Raw genomic sequence first — 17,483 nt, 5'->3', positions numbered from 1 at the left:
ACACGTGGCATGTGGGATGCCAAGACAGGACGGGCCACGTTTTGTGCCACGATGCCCCTCTGCAGCTTCACTCAGATCAGCGCTAACATCTGCTTTGATGACAGGCTCTCCCACCCAGGACGCTTCAGGAATGATAAACTCGCTGCATTTCGCATCCTGTGGGAAAAGTGGGTTGTTTGCCTCCCCCTCTTATTTAATCCAGGGGTTGATGTGTGTGTGTTGACAAGCAGCATGTTGCATTCATAGGTCATTGTGGACTTCGACCAGTTGCGTGCACAGACCTTTTGAAAGGCAGGGGCGAAAGGCAAAAAAAGGGCACATACAGCAAGTTCTTGCGACTGAAGAGGGCACAGTAGCGCGCGTTTTGGCTCCGAGGAGGGCACTTTAGTGCCTGATTTTGTCACCCAAGAGGGCAGTTTATCATGTTTTAACCAGCCAAGGGGGCAGTTTGTTGTGTTTTGCCAACCAAGACGGCACTTTAACACACTTTTTGGCTCCCAAGAGGGCGCTTCAGCGCGCGTTTTGGCTCTCAAGATGGTGCTTCAGCGCGCATTTTGGCTGCCAAGAGGGCACTTTAGCAAGCATTTTGGCACCCAAGAGGGCACTTTAGTGTGCATTTTCCAACAATTAGGCCACTGCCCACCCCCCCATGCACACCACTGACATCTACAATATATTCCCAACAAGCCTGCACAGTATGGCATTAAAATCTGGTTCACCTGTGATGTGGCAACCTCCTATGCCTGGAGCATGGAGATTTACATGGAGATTTACCACCCAGTTAATTCTGGAATTGATTAAAATTTTGGATTTCATGATCAGGACTGATGTCAAATTTGAAAAAAGGAGCAAATATTTTCAGTATATAGTGTTTGTATATAGCATTTTGTAAGTAAACAGGAGGTGGACACTTTTGGCCATGCATAAGCTGAGAGGGAGTTTTTATGTTTTTTCTGCCACTGCACAAACAACTAATGAAGCATAAAAATCATTGATACTGCTTATTATTGACAACCATTTAGCTGCAATGATGGTTAAAGAATAATTCAGGTAGCATGTATTATTTTGTAAAAACATGGTGATTTAATGCTATTCTCCCTTATAAATCATCAGCATTATGTTATCTAATAGGCATTTAAAGGGTTAAAATTCAGAATTTATATGAAATTTTAGTTTTCATGACCAGAACTGATGCAAATTTAAAAAACTGGGAAAAAAAGTGGAATTATTTTTATATATGTATTAGTTTTATAGCATTTTAGAAATGTAAACAGGAGATGGACACTTCTGGCCATGAACAAGCTGAGAGGGAGTTTTTATGTTTTTCTGTCACTGCACAAAAAACTAATGAAGCATAAAAATCATTGATACTGCTTATTATTGACACACATTAAGCTGCAATGATGGTTAAAGAATAATACAGGTAGCATGTATTATTTTGCAAAAACATGGTGATTTAATGCTATTCTCCCTTATAAATCATCAGCATTATGTTATCTAATAGGCATTTAAAGGGTTAAAATTCAAAATTTATATGAAATTTTAGTTTTCATGACCAGGACTGATGCAAATTTAAAAAACTGGGAAAAAAAAGTGGAATTATTTTTATATATGTATTAGTTTTATAGCATTTTAGAAATGTAAACATGAACAAGCTGAGAGGGAGTTTTTATGTTTTTCTGTCACTGCACAAAAAACTAATGAAGCATAAAAATCATTGATACTGCTTATTATTGACACACATTAAGCTGCAATGATGGTTAAAGAATAATTTAGGTAGCATGTATTATTTTGTAAAAACATGCTGATTTAATGCTATTCTCCCTTACAAATCATCAGCATTATGTTATCTAATAGGCATTTAAAGGGTTAAAATTCTGAATTTGAATGACAAGGACTGATGCAAATTTAAAAAACTGGAAAAAAAGAAAATTGAATTTTTTCAATATATATATTAGTTTTATAGCATTTTGAAAATGTAAACAGGAGGTGGACACTTTTGGCCACGAACAAGCTGAGAGGGAGTTTTTTCCACTTTGCCTTCCCTGCACAAAAATAACAATGCATAATAATCAATGTTGGTGTTAATCAGTTACATATCTCAGACTGTGTTATTGATAATACAAGATAAACCGGTAGCACTGAGAAGATAGGCAGTGATCATTTTTGTGGTAGTTTTCCAACAAGCGCATTGTGCAAACAAATTGGCATTTGAGGGGTTAAAAAATTAAAAATGAATTAATTTTTTGTACTTATGACAAGAACTGATATTAATTAAACATTTTATGCAGTAAAAGCATCAAAAAACATACAAAATCCGAAAAATTACAGACTCAATCTGTTGGTGGCCATTTTTGGCCACGAACAAGCTGAGAGGGTAGTAAAAACGAACAAGGCCAGAGGGTTAAGAACATCCATGATAGCTCAATCAATGCAAGACATAAATTGATACAATTCAAGGTAGTACATAGACGACACTATTCTCCCTCCAGATTGCAGAAAATATTTCCGGATGTGTCCTCCCAATGTATCAAGTGAAGAAGGAACTCTGTCACTTATTCTTGTCATGTCTTAAGCTACAATCATTCTGGGGCTCCTTGCTTGAGTTTTTCACTAAGGCCTTTAATCATCCATGTAACCAAGACCCATTCACTGTATTGTTCAGGGTGGCCAATCCATAGTGTGAAAAGTAGTTGTGAAGCTAAGGCTATTTCCCTTTCAACATTGTTAGCCAGGAAAGCTAATTTTACAATCCTGGAAATCTGAAAGGTCTCCTACATTTGAAATGTGGTTGAGAGAGCTGGGAACTGTATTACACTTGGAGAAAATCAGGTACATTATGTCTGCTTTTTTAAAATCTGGCAACCTTTTCTTGATTAAATGTCTTCAAACTTAACTTGTGCTATTCTGTTGCTGTGCCATTATCTTTGTCCTATGTCCTGTTTGTCGCATGTCAAAAACCTGTGCTGAACGCGTTCAGTGAACAATCGTTCATGAACTTGTTCATATTTTGGATGAACGTGAACTGAACATACTGTATTCTGCCTGATGAACGTTATTGTGAACGCGTTCATTTTGGCGTTTGTGAACGGCACTCTAGCAAAGTTTAACTTCGTTCAAGAGAGTGTTAGATTTCCATAGAGCCTTCCAGCCTTTCAGCTTGTAGATCTGCTATTTTCACAACTTATGTGTGACACTCTTGTGTGATGAAGTAGGGCATCAATTCATGAAAAAAACAGTTGAAATATGTTGGAAAAAAAGTTGAAAAGTTGAAATATGGAGATGGAGGTTTCTGTCCACGGCACTCTCCAATACTTATGGATTATATTTAAAATACGTCCATATATCTAGGGGTAGGTGTAAACATGTGACGTGATGTGAAGCTCAAAGTTGGGCAGTGAACAGTGACAATGAACTTGTCTTCAAAGTAAGAGCTTTACATTGCACCCCATTGGAGTTTAGAGCTGGGTTTTTAGCGGGGGGCTTTTAATTTGAAAGTAGTGACCGTTCCTAGCTTGCCACTACAACAACAAGTGGACAACAAAGACAGCAGAAATGTCATGCATTTTGAACGTCTTACAGACCAACCACTAACATTTAGGTCCATTCTCGTCTCGTCAACGGGATAGCCTGCCATATAGGCCAACACTGCAGTAAAGGAGAAATTGCAGGAGGCATTTGGACAAAGACATTTTCTAGTCTGTTTCAGATCAAACATTTCTGCCCGCCTTCGGGCCCAAGGTGAGAGCTTGAATGTCTATGCAGCAGAAATAAGTAAGCTAGTTAAAGAAGCAGATTTCTGGCAGGGCTCGACCCAGTCCTGAGAGTTAAATGTCATGAGCAAGGAGCTACTACTTGAGGAGGCCCTGGTCATTGCCAGTCGATGTGAGATGGCCCGTTAGGGTTTAAACTAGACTATGGTAACCCTCCAGTACGCCAGACTCCGACTGGCAGTGGTGCGGCAGCAATGGTGCACTCTACATCTCTCAGGACAAGAGATGTAGCTAATGGCCCAAACACCAGCTACCACACCTAGGGGCCCTTTGGAGAGGGAAACGTTCCCCATATCAACAGGTGACACCATAACCATCCTCCCCTGTGGCAGCTTGCCTACTGGACCTCACCAGACAAGCGAGAGGAAATATACAAACAAGTGGCATCCCTGTTAGCTGACAGGGTAATTGAGGAAAGCAGCAGCCCCTGGGACTTGCCGGCCGTCCTGATGAAGAAAAAAATGGTGAGTAGAGGTTTTGCATTGACTATCGTCGCTTGAACAATATAACTGCAAAAACTTGCATCCTTTCCCCAGGGTGAATGACACCTTGGATGCATTAGCTGGCTCCATGTGGCTCAGCACCCTGGCCTTCTGTAATGGTTACTGGCAGGTGGAGGTCGCTGAGGACAGGGAGAAAACTGCCTTCACCACTGGCACATCTACCAGTGGCAGTCGATGCCTACGGGCCTCACTAACTCACCTGCAACGTTTCAGCCTGTGATGGAGCTAGTGCTCAGGGGGCTTCCCTGGCAAGCGTGCATGGTCTACTTTTCCAAGTAGCTCCTTGATGTGCTGATCTACAGCCCCACCTTTGAGGATCACCTGTCCTCTCTGTGTGAAGTTTTCTCCAGTATTCAGGCAGCAGGCCTCAGGCTAAACCCTAGAAATTGTCATTTGGCCCAGGACCATGTAGTGTTCTTCGGCTATGTTGTGTCTCGCAACATGGCCTGCAGCCCGACCCTCAAAACATTGACAAAGTCAGAACCTGGCCAACCTCTCAGAACAAAACCGAGGTGAAAGCATTTGTGGGCCTTTGCTCCTACTAACAACGTTTTATTAAGGATTTTGCCCCGCGCGCAGCTCCCCTGCACCACTTAACATGCAAAGACATACAGTTCCAGTGGCCAGCTGAAGCTGAGGCAGCCTTTCATTATCTTAAGGGAGTACTCTCATCTGCCCCAGTTGTCATAATGCCTGACTTCCATATTCTCTTTGAAGTGTACATTTCGACGCCTACAGGGACCCTGTGGGGGCTGTGCTGGCTCAGGACAAGGAAGGGCTAGAGAGAGTGGTGCTGTGCGCTAGTCAGTCACTGGCTGCCACAGAAAAAAGCTGGTCCACTTAGACCAGGGATGGGCAACTGGCGGCCTGCGAGCCGCATGCGGCCCTCGCCCTCACTCAATGCGGCCCACGACTCAATTTAAAAATATCAATAAAAGTGGACGGAAGGAACATTATGTAAACAATTAGTATCTTGATGAGAGAGACAGGGCTACTTCTCCGCCCCAGATCACACCCCCCATACCTCCAGCCTCAAAAACACAACAAACAAACACGTTCTATCCTTTTTAACTCATAGAGAGGCGTTAGTGGAGCCCGTTTCATATGTCCATGCATGGCCTCTCCATGGATAACACCGGAGCGCACTACAAGCATCCACTCCAACTGGACTGCCCCTCTCCTTCCACCTGGATGCCGCATACCACGATCACGTGCATGGCCAAAGTTTACCCTACACAGGGTTCTTCTATTTCCCGTCACGGACTCCTCGGTGTGTGTGATTAGTCCTTCGAGCCTGCATTCATCCTCAAAAGGAGCGGCATCGAATGCGCTGCGTAAATAAAGGCTACACGTGGCTCAGAAAGCATCTGCCGCAGGAGCTGGAAGACAAACGATTCAGCAAGGTGGAGACACTGCGGTCGGCTATTTACTGTATCAAACACCTGTGGAGCCTGATGGACTTGAATGTGCCCAGGATGGAGGTGTCACTCGGAGACGCATAACTGTGCCACTGCAGCAGAGGACAGAGTGCAGCAGCATGAAGAATACTCGCTCAAGTTGGCACAGCCATATAAATGTGCCACAAAGTCAACCCAGTGGGAGACTTGGAGATCAGACGCTAAATTCAGATTAGCTGTTTGTTAACGCAGTGCTAACTTGAGCCAGTGTGCAGGCGAAGTTGACCGCACAGAAGGAGAGATTAAGAGCAAGAGTAAGGGATCTGCAGCGCAGCCAGCAAGAGTCTGTGAGAGCACAGAGGTTATTATTGCACCTTAAAATGCATAAAAGCAAACATGCAAATACATTAATTGAGCACAGAATATATTTCTTTTTACGCAAATAAAATTATGTTTTACCCGGGGAAAAATCATCTTCAAAATATAATTTATCTGCTAGCAAAATATATTTTTCTGTGCTCAAAATCTCCCATTGCTCCTTCACGAATGTGGCACAAATATCATGCCATAAATATGAAACATGTCATGGAAAGGGAGGGCAGAGACTAGAAGTGCACATCATACATAAATATTGTTTTTTGTTATTACTGTTGCACTTTGTGAATAATGCACTTTTATTGAATAATGATTTTTGAGATGTCATTACACTGAAATAATTGTATATCACTCAGGAATGTGAATGTTTTGTCTTTGTCTCTGTGACAGTGTTAAATTGGCTAATTTAATGATAGGGATACAGTATCCTACTGGTGGAAGTGTGCGATTACAATTTGGCCCTCAGGTAGTGAGGATAACATTTTTGTGGCCCTCTCTATCATTAAAGTTGCCCATCCCTGACTTAGACAGAGAGCTGTGGGCTGTGGTATAGGCTGTTCATAAGTTCAGACATTACATAGGTTCCGCTGCCTTAACCATCATAACTGATCATAAGCTTTTGCTAAGCCTTCGCATCATGTCCATTAACAAAGAACCCACAGGTAGGAGAGCGAGACGGTTATTGAAACTGGACCCTTTTAACTGGGTCATGCAGCACAAAGAGAGTCAGCAGCATATCAATGCTGACTCTCTCTCAAGGCGGCCTCAGAACCCTGAGCCTCGTGTGGAAAATAACACCTCTCAGGAGACAGCTGCTCAGGTGAATGCTGCATTCGGGAAGAGCTGTGAGACAGCCAGTGCATTTCAAGGCTTTTGTTAGTTATGGTTAACCGATGAGTGGGCAGGGTGTCTAACACTATTTTGTATTAGTTCTGTTTTACATGCAATTTCAGTGCGACATAGTGTGTGTTTGTTTTTTTGTGTTATTTTTGTCTGACTGCTTTAAGAAAAAAAGAAAAAAAACAATCATTTTTCAGAAATTTGTCAACCGGTTCGGGACACTGCTCAGTTGTAAATGAGTCACACACATTCCGGTTTGGACTTGTTCTGCTATGTTGTAGTACACATTTGCAGGGTGCATGATATGTCCGGATGCTATGGTTATCAGCATTATTTCATCTACAATACCTCATGTTTTATGGGACTGTGAATTGGAAAGGTATTTTTTTCCGTTTGTGAGGGCTGCTGTTGCTGTGAATGGTTTTGTTATTCTTAATTGCATTTCTGTTTTATAGAAATTGAAGTGTGTGGTCTGAATGTTTCTGCACTGTGGAGCACTGAAGAATAAAGTGCGACCCTTTCAGTGAATAGAGTATCCTGTATCTTTATTTTATTATCTCTGTTACATGCTCCCCCCCCTGCTGGAGGTGATATATATGACCAGGGTCTAATGTTCCTTTGTTTTGTGCTTCCTCCCAGGTGGCCCTAATTTGATTCAAGGGGAGGACCTATAAAGAAGGAAAGGAAGGTGGCGGACTCTCTCTCACTTCTCCTGCTGCCAGCCTAAGCTGCAACTTGAGTTTCGGCTATCTGATCTAAAATGTGTCAGTTTTGTGTCCTCAGTTTACTAATGTTTTGGTGAGCCTTGCAGCCCTGTTTTCGCGGCTTTGTTTCTTTAGTGGTAGTTTGGGTGACCCTAGGTTAGAGGGGAGAACCAGGTCCTACGACCCTTTGTGGGTTGGCCTGGGTGGCTCCCCTTCCTTTTGGCTTTTTTCTTTTGGCCGGCTCACCAACCTCTTTGGTTACTAAAAGTGTCTTTGCTCAATAAATGGACTGATTATTGTGACTGTATTGTCTACTCGATTATGTTGGGCCAAGCTACATAAGGTGGTCGTAACAATCTCTAAGTATAGGCGAAATTACACCCGCTCGGTTACAATATTCTTGATCACTTTTTAAAAATGTAAGTATTTAATCTAGAACTAAACTTGCACTGCTAGGGGGCACTACAAGAAAAGCAATTTTACAAGGAGAGGAACTTTGACCGTGGAACATTCATCGACACAGTAATGCATAAATGATGGTGAACTGAATCCTCCTTCTGTTTCAAAAAACAAAAATGGGGAATCCTTCACAGGGTTCTCCCCAGACGGTGGAACAGCGGCGCTGCACCGCTATAGTGCTAGCTCAGCGCCACTATACTCATTTTCAATGTTAGCTGCTTTGTAGCGGGTGTTTGCGGTCTTTTTGTAAAAGAAGCGCCCGCCCGCCCGTTGACAGTGACGAGCATCCGTCCTTCCATCCCCCAGTTGACGGCGAGGAGCGTCCGTCCGTCCCCCGGCTCACGGAGTTGACGACCGTACTACACCCCTCCCTGGACTGACAGTGACTGGGGAGAACCCTGCTTCATCTTAGCCTCATGAGTGGTGATTCAAAGTTTGGTCAAACCTTGGTCTGTGAAGGCAGCCCAATGGCACTTAGGCCAACCTTCCAGCTGGTTGATTAGTGCTTTTGTATTTGCTCTTTTTCATTACATGGAATGTGGTAGTTCTGATGTGTCTCATGGTTCTCGTAGGTTGGGAGCAGAAAAGGAGCTGATTCTTAGACAAAGACAGAGACAGCATATGTATACTGACCCATGCGTATTAAAGAGCATTCAGATGATGAGCTGGCTGGAGGAGGTTTGACATGCAGCATCAGCAGCTCTCTAAAGTGGCTCTCATCCAGGATAACGTGGTATGATCCGCCTGTCTCCCTGGTCAAAACCGTACATACCCGGACCTCTGCTGACAGGCCAATTACTGACACCCGCACCTTCAGAGACTTCAGGGTCTGACAGAGGATGAACACGTTTAGAGACAGTTACATTTACATTAAGTAGAAAATAAATGTCAGATATACGGTTATCCCTGCAGAGTTTGATGTGACTTCACCTTGATGAGCTCATAGATACTGGCTGGGTCACAAGTGGTGAGGCTGCTGAGGATTATCAGGATCTCCCGGCTCGTATGCCCAGGCATGTGCCTTCATACAAAGAAAGGCCACAGCTGAGTGACATTCAGTAATATTATAGAAAACAATGTGGATCATAAACCATGCAGAACCTACTTGAGTGTCTGTATGGCCAGGTTGAGAGAGTTGTACAGGGATGGCTCTCCTACACACAAAGTGTCCACTGCTTTCTTCAGAGCAGCAATGTGCTTCTTTGGATTACCTAATGGTGAAATGAAAGACACATCACAATACATTAAAACTGCACAGACAGGAGGCAGTAGCTGGCACTGCTCATAATGTTTATGTAATGCCATAGATTTGCGACTCAGCTCCCCTTTAAAGGTCAAATAGTAAAGCAGATGATTGTAAATGATTCTTGAAAACATGTCTAATTCGACTGAAAACTAACATTTTCATCGATCATGGTTGATCATCTGTGGGTCCTAAACACAACGTTTTTACATATGTATGTTTATAACTTTATAATTTATATAATTTTTATGTCAGCCCATACCCACAAAACCAGTTGTCCCAAAACAAGAGAATACTATTTCAATTTGACAGAAACTGAAAACATCATGTCAACTTTTAACAATACACACTCCAGATGAAAGAAGGAATGTAAAACATCTGTAAATGTCTACTGTCACAACCATGACATGTCAACATTGCTGACTCTGCTCTAACCTGCTTCACATCATACCTGACAAATTGCACCTTTCAGGTCACATGGACAGGTCCTTGTCCAAACCCTGCTTTTTGGAAACTGGTGTTCCACAAGGCTCAGTATTAGGGCCACTTCTGTTTTCACTATATACTAGATCAGACCTGGGCATTGTACGGCCCCCGGGCCACATGCGGCTGTAACTTTATACATTAAGTGTTTGGTATAGGCTATGGTGACTGAGTGTGTGTGTGTGTGTGTGTGTGAGTGTGTGAGAGAGAGAGAGAGAGAGAGAGAGAGAGAGAGAGAGAGAGAGAGAGAGAGAGAGAGAGAGAGAGAGAGAGAGAGAGAGAGAGAGAGAGAGAGATGATAAAGGTGGAGATCCTGCTCAGGCTTCCTCTGTTCTGCAATGATATAAAGAATTCATTGAAAAGACATTTAACCCATATCAAATCAGTTGACTCAAAACTTGATAACTATCTGTTTCATCTGCAGGTAAGTTCACTATTTTTCTCATTCTCTTAGCTTATTAAAATTCTCAGCTTTCCTCCTCTCTGCCTGATCACCCTCTGCCTTTCTTGCTGCAACAAATGCATGGATTAAAGCAAAAAAAAAAATCTTTAGACTGAAATGTTTTTTTTCTAGCTTTAGCCAAGTCATATTCCCAATTTGTAATTTGTGAAACATGTTACAGGGCACGTTACTTGACATGTGGTTAAAAAAATAAGATAAGATTGACAACCTCACCCCACACCATCTATCTATAATACAAGGAATCTCTGTCTGTCTGTCTGTCTGTCTGTCTGTCTGTCTGTCTGTGTGTGTGTGTGTGTGTGTGTGCGTGTGTGTGTGTGTGTGTGTGTGTGTGTTCCTCAAATATCTCTGCGGATCAGGATCAGACTGACCTGAGACTTTCAACATGGCTGCTGCGTGGTTCAGTGGTGTGCAATAAGCATTTGCTTGGACTGCAATGATAGTGTGAATAAATTATTTCATAAATGCTTTACAAATTCTGCAAGCATTGTCCACCGGAGCCACTACAGTCACGTGGGCACCAGAGCCAACCACTGCACACCATGGCCACGTGCGCACCAGAGCCAATCACTGCAGAGCTCAAGCCCACGACATACCTTAAAAAAACAAGCGTATTTATACCTGCAGCGGCGCGAGCTGGACCGGGATTTTGCCGGCGGTTCGGTTCCGTTCTGTGCATCTAAACTGACTGTTGTGGATTAATGAGATTAAACAAGTCCAAGTCTGTTCGAGTCTGAGGAGATCCGGAGACGCGCGGACAACAAAGTGGGATCGGAATCTTTGGATGTTTGTGTGTAGCTACACGGCCCACCTCCCGAGTCGACGGAGCGGACGCACTGGCACGTCCAAAACCGGAACACGCCTTTTCGCGAACATTGCCGTTACGTTTGCTTTGTGTCTGGTGCAGGAAGAAACAGTAAAAATGTGCTTTTGTCACAAGTGGATTTATACCTGCAGCGGCGCGAGCTGGACCGGGATTTTGCCGGCGGTTCGGTCCCATTCTGTTCTGTTCTGTTCATCTAAACTGACTGTTGTGGATTATAATGAGATTAAACAAGTCCAGACTGAGTCTGTTTGGGTCTGAGGAGATACGGAGACGCGCGGTCAACAAAGTGGGATCGGAATCTGTGGATGTTTGTGTGTAGCTAGCTGCTAGCCGCTAGCCGACCCACATGGCCTAACGTTACCTACCGAGTTGACGGAGCGGGCGCACCGGCACGTCCAAAACCGGATTTAGGGTAAATAATGTCCAACACGCTTTTTTGTGAACATTGCCGTTACGTTTGCTTTATGTCTGGTGCAGGAAGAAACAGTAAAAATGTGCTTTTGTCACAAAAGTGTCCAAGCAGCAAGTTTGGTTGTTGAGGAACAGGAAGATGTGGGAGGGACATCGGCGGATGATTGACAGCAGCAGTGATGTGTTGGAGACAGCGACAGAGATAGCGAGTTTTGAGAGTTGAGAGATTTGTGACATATAGCGTGTTTGGAGTGTATAGTTAGTGTGTTATGTAGTGTTTGGTGTAGTGTGTTTAGTGAGTAGTGGAGTCGTGTTGTGAGGCAAACCAAGGAGGAGACGGATGAATGTGGAACAGGCAGGAATGAGCTGAGCCCTGAACCTGAGGCATTGCCTGCATTTAAATGTAAATAGTTACACATAGCTTTGTAAATTTCAAAAACTTATGCACCAATTTAGCAAACAACAATTTATATTTGCATTATAACTAATGCAATTGGTCCATTAAACATATTTGTGGTTTTCACAGTAAAAAAACTAACTTTTTCTACTCTGATTTTGTTATTTTGTGATTTTAGGTCCATAGTGTTAATATAGTACCTTAAAATGAAAAAATAACTGTACAGTCACACATGTGAGGTTGTGCTAAAAATAATTACACCAAGTAAGGCAAGGTAAATAGTTTTTAAGGTGACATATAATGGTATAATCAAAAACAGCCAATTATATCCCTGACGTCCCACCTTCAAATACAGCCTCATTTGGCCATCCATGAAAAAGCTACTTAACCTCCCACTTTTCTATAGAAATACATGCTTCCTACGGGCAATGAACTAGTGTTTTCTAATGCAGACATCAAGTTTAAATATTTGACCAACAGTGTTTTACATGAGGATGATCTGAACGGCTGTTCTATTCACATTTGAAATGTTTTTTGTCTTTTCAATGTAATTTTCAATCTATGAAATCAAACTGTGCCATTTTTTTGTTGCCAAGCTCCTTTTCAAGTTCTACTCTTTCAAATAATCAACCATCTACAGAACTTTTCAGTACGCTATTTTTCTACTTCTTCTCATCATCATCATTAATTCTTATAGTAATAATAATAATAATATTTAAAGTGAGCCTCTTATTTAACAGAAAAATACATCATACAAACAGCAACTTTTGCAGCCTTGTCAGTCTGATGGCGAGTTATCACCTTTCTGTCATCACTAACATACTGTTAATAAGCAAAGAAGCTCTGGGGCTTTACATGTGTTCTATATGTTATAATATTTATGCATTGAGCTACAATCAGGCTACATTCATGATTTTGTATGGTCACTCTAACCAAAAACTTGTTGTTGATCATCATTATAAAGTTTCAGGGCGTTCCTGTAACCATGGTAACTCACGGTGCCAGAGGGGAGGGAGAGACGCTGAATGAAGCCAATTCAATTCAAAGGGGCTTTATTGGCATGAAAGTTTGAAAAAATAACAATATTGCCAAAGCATTTTGTCCAAACATTTGGACGTGAATAATAACTTAAACGATAACACAAACACCAACACAACATCAAGATTGATTTACATTAATTATATATACACTGTGTGTGTGTGTGTGTGTGTGTGTGTCAGTCACTCACTGTCCCTCAGGTTGTGGCATGCTGATATATATTGGGCAGCAAGATATGCCCTTTCTCCTTTTCCCAGGAGTATATTTAGTTTTGATTGGTCATTCAGCTCTTTGAAATCGGAGATTAAAGAGCTGAATTTGTTAAAATAAACGTTTCTTGTTTTATTGAATTTTTCACATTTTAGGAGAAAGTGCATCTCTGTCTCGACCTCACCTGTTGAACAGTGACCACATGTTCTGTTTTCTTTTGGTTGCCATGATTTTTTGTGTCTTCCTGTTTGGATTGTCAGTTTGTGGTCACTGAGCCTGTACCTGGTCAGGATCTGTCTCTGCTTTCTATCTCTGACAGTAGAGAGATATTCTGCTAGTTCATAATCTCTGTTTAGGGTCAGATAACATTCTAATCTACTTTGGCTTTTAGTTTCCTCTTTCCAATGTTCCAGATAGGTTTCTTTACATTGTGTTATAATTTGCTTTACTCTGATTTGTGTTTGGAGACCAATGTTGTTGTGAGGCTGGTCAGACTGTGTCTGAGAGGGGGCAGTTAGCCTCAGTACCAACTGACATAAGGGACTCTGTTCTGGGATCAGCTCTTGAGTTTGGAGGGCTTTGGAGTAGAGGGTGTCTCGGGGGCTGGATTTCAGGTAGTTGAAAGAGTTGAGTGTTCTCTTCTGAATGTTGATTATCAGTGGGTATCAGCCTAATTCTGCTCTACATGCATTTGCATATCTGCAGAATTCTGCATGTAAGGATACTGTTGGATGTTTGTCCCAGCGGGTATAGCTCTGATGACTGAGTGAACCCCATACTTCACTACAGTACAGCGCAATGGGCTGGATGACACCATCAAATTATTTAAGCCAAATTTTGACTGGAATTGGAAATTATAAAATGTTCTCTTAATTGCATGTAAGGCTCTTCGAGCTTTTTCTTTTCATACATACATTGCTTTCAAGAATTGCTTTCAAGAAAGCAATGAAACAAGTGAATATTTTACCATTTTTTGTTTGGCTTACATGTTTGTTAATTAAGGTGTGAAGGGTATTTACATGGTCGGTGGTGCGGTGTTTTGGGAGGAAGACAATTTGGCTTTTGCTCAAGATGGAGTGTTCCTCAAGGAAATCTAGTATTCTTTTATTGAGAATACTGCAGAATAGTTTACCTAGACAGCTGATTTGTCCCTACTCTTATGAATAGGGGAAATGAGCCCTTTGCACCAGATGTCAGGAAACCATCCTGACTGTAGTACAGTATTGAACAACTTCAACACTGCACCCTGCATCTCTGGGGTGCTGCTTTTGAGCATTTCATTTTTAATGCTGTCTGGACCACAAGCTTTCCTCAGATGGAGAGATTTTGTCTGTGTGGCCAGTTCTTCCCAAGTAATTGGGAAATCAAGGGGTTTTGGTTGTTTTTAATTGTTTCTTCTAATGTTTGGAGTTTTTCTTGTATACTACGTTGATCTGAATTGATTTTGATATATATTTTGATTTGATTTATTTATTTTCAAAATGTGCTCCCCAGATGTCACCATTTTAGATGGGTAATGTCTGTTGCTTTATGTTGAACTTGTTCCACATATCCCAGAATTTATATTGATTAATGGCATCTTCAACTTTCATGTGAGTATAATTTTGTTTTTTGTTCCTAATTGTACATTCATATTTCATTGTATCTAATGCATGGGTTGTTTGGTTGGCGATGTTTTTCATTTGCTATTTTTCTCAGGTCTTTTCTGATGGTCTTGCATTCTTGATAAAACCATTTCTCAGTTTTTTGCCTTTTAACAGGCTTCCGTTTTTGTTTTATACGGTCAGCTTTTATAGCTGCCTTATTGATATCATCAGTGGCCTTGTTTACACCATCTCTGGTAGAGAAATATTGGTTTAGGTCATATATTGATATGTCATTCATCAGATCAGGTGAGTTCAAGGCCATGATGAATTTGTCTCCACTGTCTGGGGCCCACCTGTCTGACAGTGAATGCACTGATAGTGGAGGGGTCCATGTCAGTGATTGCATAGTCTACTACGCTAGACCCAAGAGCTGATGAGTATGTGAATCTCCCAAAAGAGTCCCCTCTGAACCTACCATTAACTATGTACAGGCCTAAGGCCCGACAGGGATGCACTATCTCCCTGCCACTTTGATTTAATTCAGAGTCAAGGTTGTTCCGACGGGTTATGGTTGGTGTGGTAAACAGGGGGGCGTGACCAAGTACATGGTTGTTGCCCTGTGGGTCTATGACATCAGGTTCAATTCCTGTTTGTCCATTCAGATCTCCAGTTAAAAGCATGTTTCCCTGGGCCTCGAAGTAGGCAATTTCTGAATGGAAAGATTTCTTCGAAATAAGGAGAATCTACTGGGGATATATAAAACTCACAGAGATATAGATCCCTATCAGTTATGCCTAGGGTTTGATCTAATCTCTTGTTTTTTAAATATTATTTTGGCCTTTTATGGCTTTATTGATAGAACAGCTGAAGATATGACAGGAAACAGGGAGAGAGAGAGGGGGAGTGACACGCAGGAAAGGGACCCAGGCCGGGAGTCGAACCTGGGTCCGCTGCAGAGCCTCGGCACATGGGACGCGACTGAGCTAAACAGCGCCCCGGTTTGACCTAATCTCATTTCTCTTTAATTTCTCTGATTTTTGTATTAACTAATGGAAGATAATTCAAATTAAAGGTGTCTTCCGGTTTTCTCGGAATAAACATACCCAAATACTTAATACATTTAGTAGACCATTTCCAATCAACATGGTTCCTCAATAAAGTATGGTCGAAATTCGAAATTGGCATCATCTCTGTTTTATCCCAATTAAACTTATAGCCTGATAACTTCCCAAATTTTTTAAATAGATATAACATAGATGTTATAGAATTTAAGGGGTCATGTAGATATAAAAATATATCACCAGCATACAGAGATATGAGGTGTTCCTCCCTCCCAATCGTAATACCTTTAATATGATCATGAGATCTGATCATTGCAGCTAACGGCTCAAGAGCAATGGCAAACAATGCAGGGGACATCGGCCAACCTTGTCTGGTGCCCCTTGAGAGCAGAAATGGTTTAGAATAGTTGGTGTTTGTCTTTACAATGGCCATAGAAGAACTATTAAGAGTTAATGTCCAGTGCCAAAACTTAGGACCAAAATTAACCTTCTAAGGACAGACGCAAGATATTTCCATTCAAATGCTTTTTCAGCATCGACAGAGAGAATAATAAACAAACTAACAAACCCAGTTTGATCTAGATGAATAATACTAGGTAAAACCCTTTCAAGCTGTAGTGCTAGAACCTTGGCAATGATTTTGGAATCTATATTATTAACTGAAATTGGCCTATAAGAGGCACAATGGAGAGGATCTTTATCTTTCTTTAAGAGAAGGTTATAGATACCAAACATAAAGACTGAGGGAGACAGCCTCTCCTAAAACAGGCACTGATCATAGCAAGAAAAAGAGGCAATAAATCATTTGAAAATTGACTATAAAACTCAATTGGCAGGCCATCTAAACCTGGTGATTTGCCTTTTTGAAGTACTGCCATAGCAGACAGGAGTTATTCTGAAGATATATCTTTTTCTAAACTTTGTCTATCAACTTGTGTTAAAACAGGTAGCAAAATGGTAGACGTATGGAGAAGCCTTCATCCTCTGCTTAAGGATTTTACACATTATTCAGCTGCACATAAAGTTCATTCACGGATAGATTACTTCCTGATGTACCAGAGTCACAGCTTCAGAGTGAAGGAATGTGAGATCGGGGCTGCAGATGTGTCAGACCAAAACCCTCTCTACCTGAAAATTAATATAAACAACAGGAAAAGACACACAGTATGGAGACTCAATGTAGGAATTTTGAATAATGAACAAAGAAAAGAGAAAGTAAAAGCAGAAATAAAAAGATATATAGAGGAAAATAATAATGGAGAGGTGGACCCGACAATATTGTGGGATGCCATGAAGGCTGTCATTAGGGGAAAACTGATAGCTGAAACAGCACATGTGAAAAGAGTTAGATTAGAGGCATATAAAAAGTATACAGATAATCTGAGGGAATTGGAACAGGAATATCAGAATACAAAGGATACAAAAACGTATCAATGGATCAAGACACTGAAAACAAAGATAAATGACCTGTTATTGGAAGAAGTTGAAAAAAGGAATAAGTTTGTGAAACAGAACTACTATGAAGCAGGCTCGAAGGCCACTAAACTGCTAGCAAAAAGAATACGAAAACAACAAGTGTTAAGCAACATATGTAAAATCAGAGATCCAAATACAAGTGAGTTAACTCACAACCCAGAGGAGATAGAGAAAATCTTTCAGAGATACTATGAGGAACTGTATACACAGCCTGACTCTGCGGATGAAGAGGAAATGA

General features: G+C 41.5%; 1 protein-coding gene across 2 annotated transcripts in view; it reads right to left on the bottom strand.

Moving 5' to 3' along the window:
* Positions 1–17,483, bottom strand: part of gtf2h2 (general transcription factor IIH, polypeptide 2) — a 63,410-nt gene that overhangs the window by 31,857 nt on the left and 14,070 nt on the right. For both annotated transcript variants that reach the window (XM_030415738.1, XM_030415737.1), the window contains exons 8-10: positions 9,157–9,262; positions 8,982–9,072; positions 8,685–8,880 (exon numbers count right to left, since the gene is read on the bottom strand). In XM_030415738.1, coding sequence (XP_030271598.1) covers positions 8,685–8,880; positions 8,982–9,072; positions 9,157–9,262 — 393 coding nt within the window. The remainder of the gene's footprint in view (positions 1–8,684; positions 8,881–8,981; positions 9,073–9,156; positions 9,263–17,483) is intronic.

This window comes from Sparus aurata, chromosome 5, assembly GCF_900880675.1.
Source record: "Sparus aurata chromosome 5, fSpaAur1.1, whole genome shotgun sequence".
NCBI classification, from domain to species: Eukaryota; Metazoa; Chordata; class Actinopteri; order Spariformes; family Sparidae; genus Sparus; species Sparus aurata.
The sequence above is the reverse complement of the archived record's forward strand: the minus strand, read 5'-3'. Positions and strand labels throughout refer to the sequence as shown.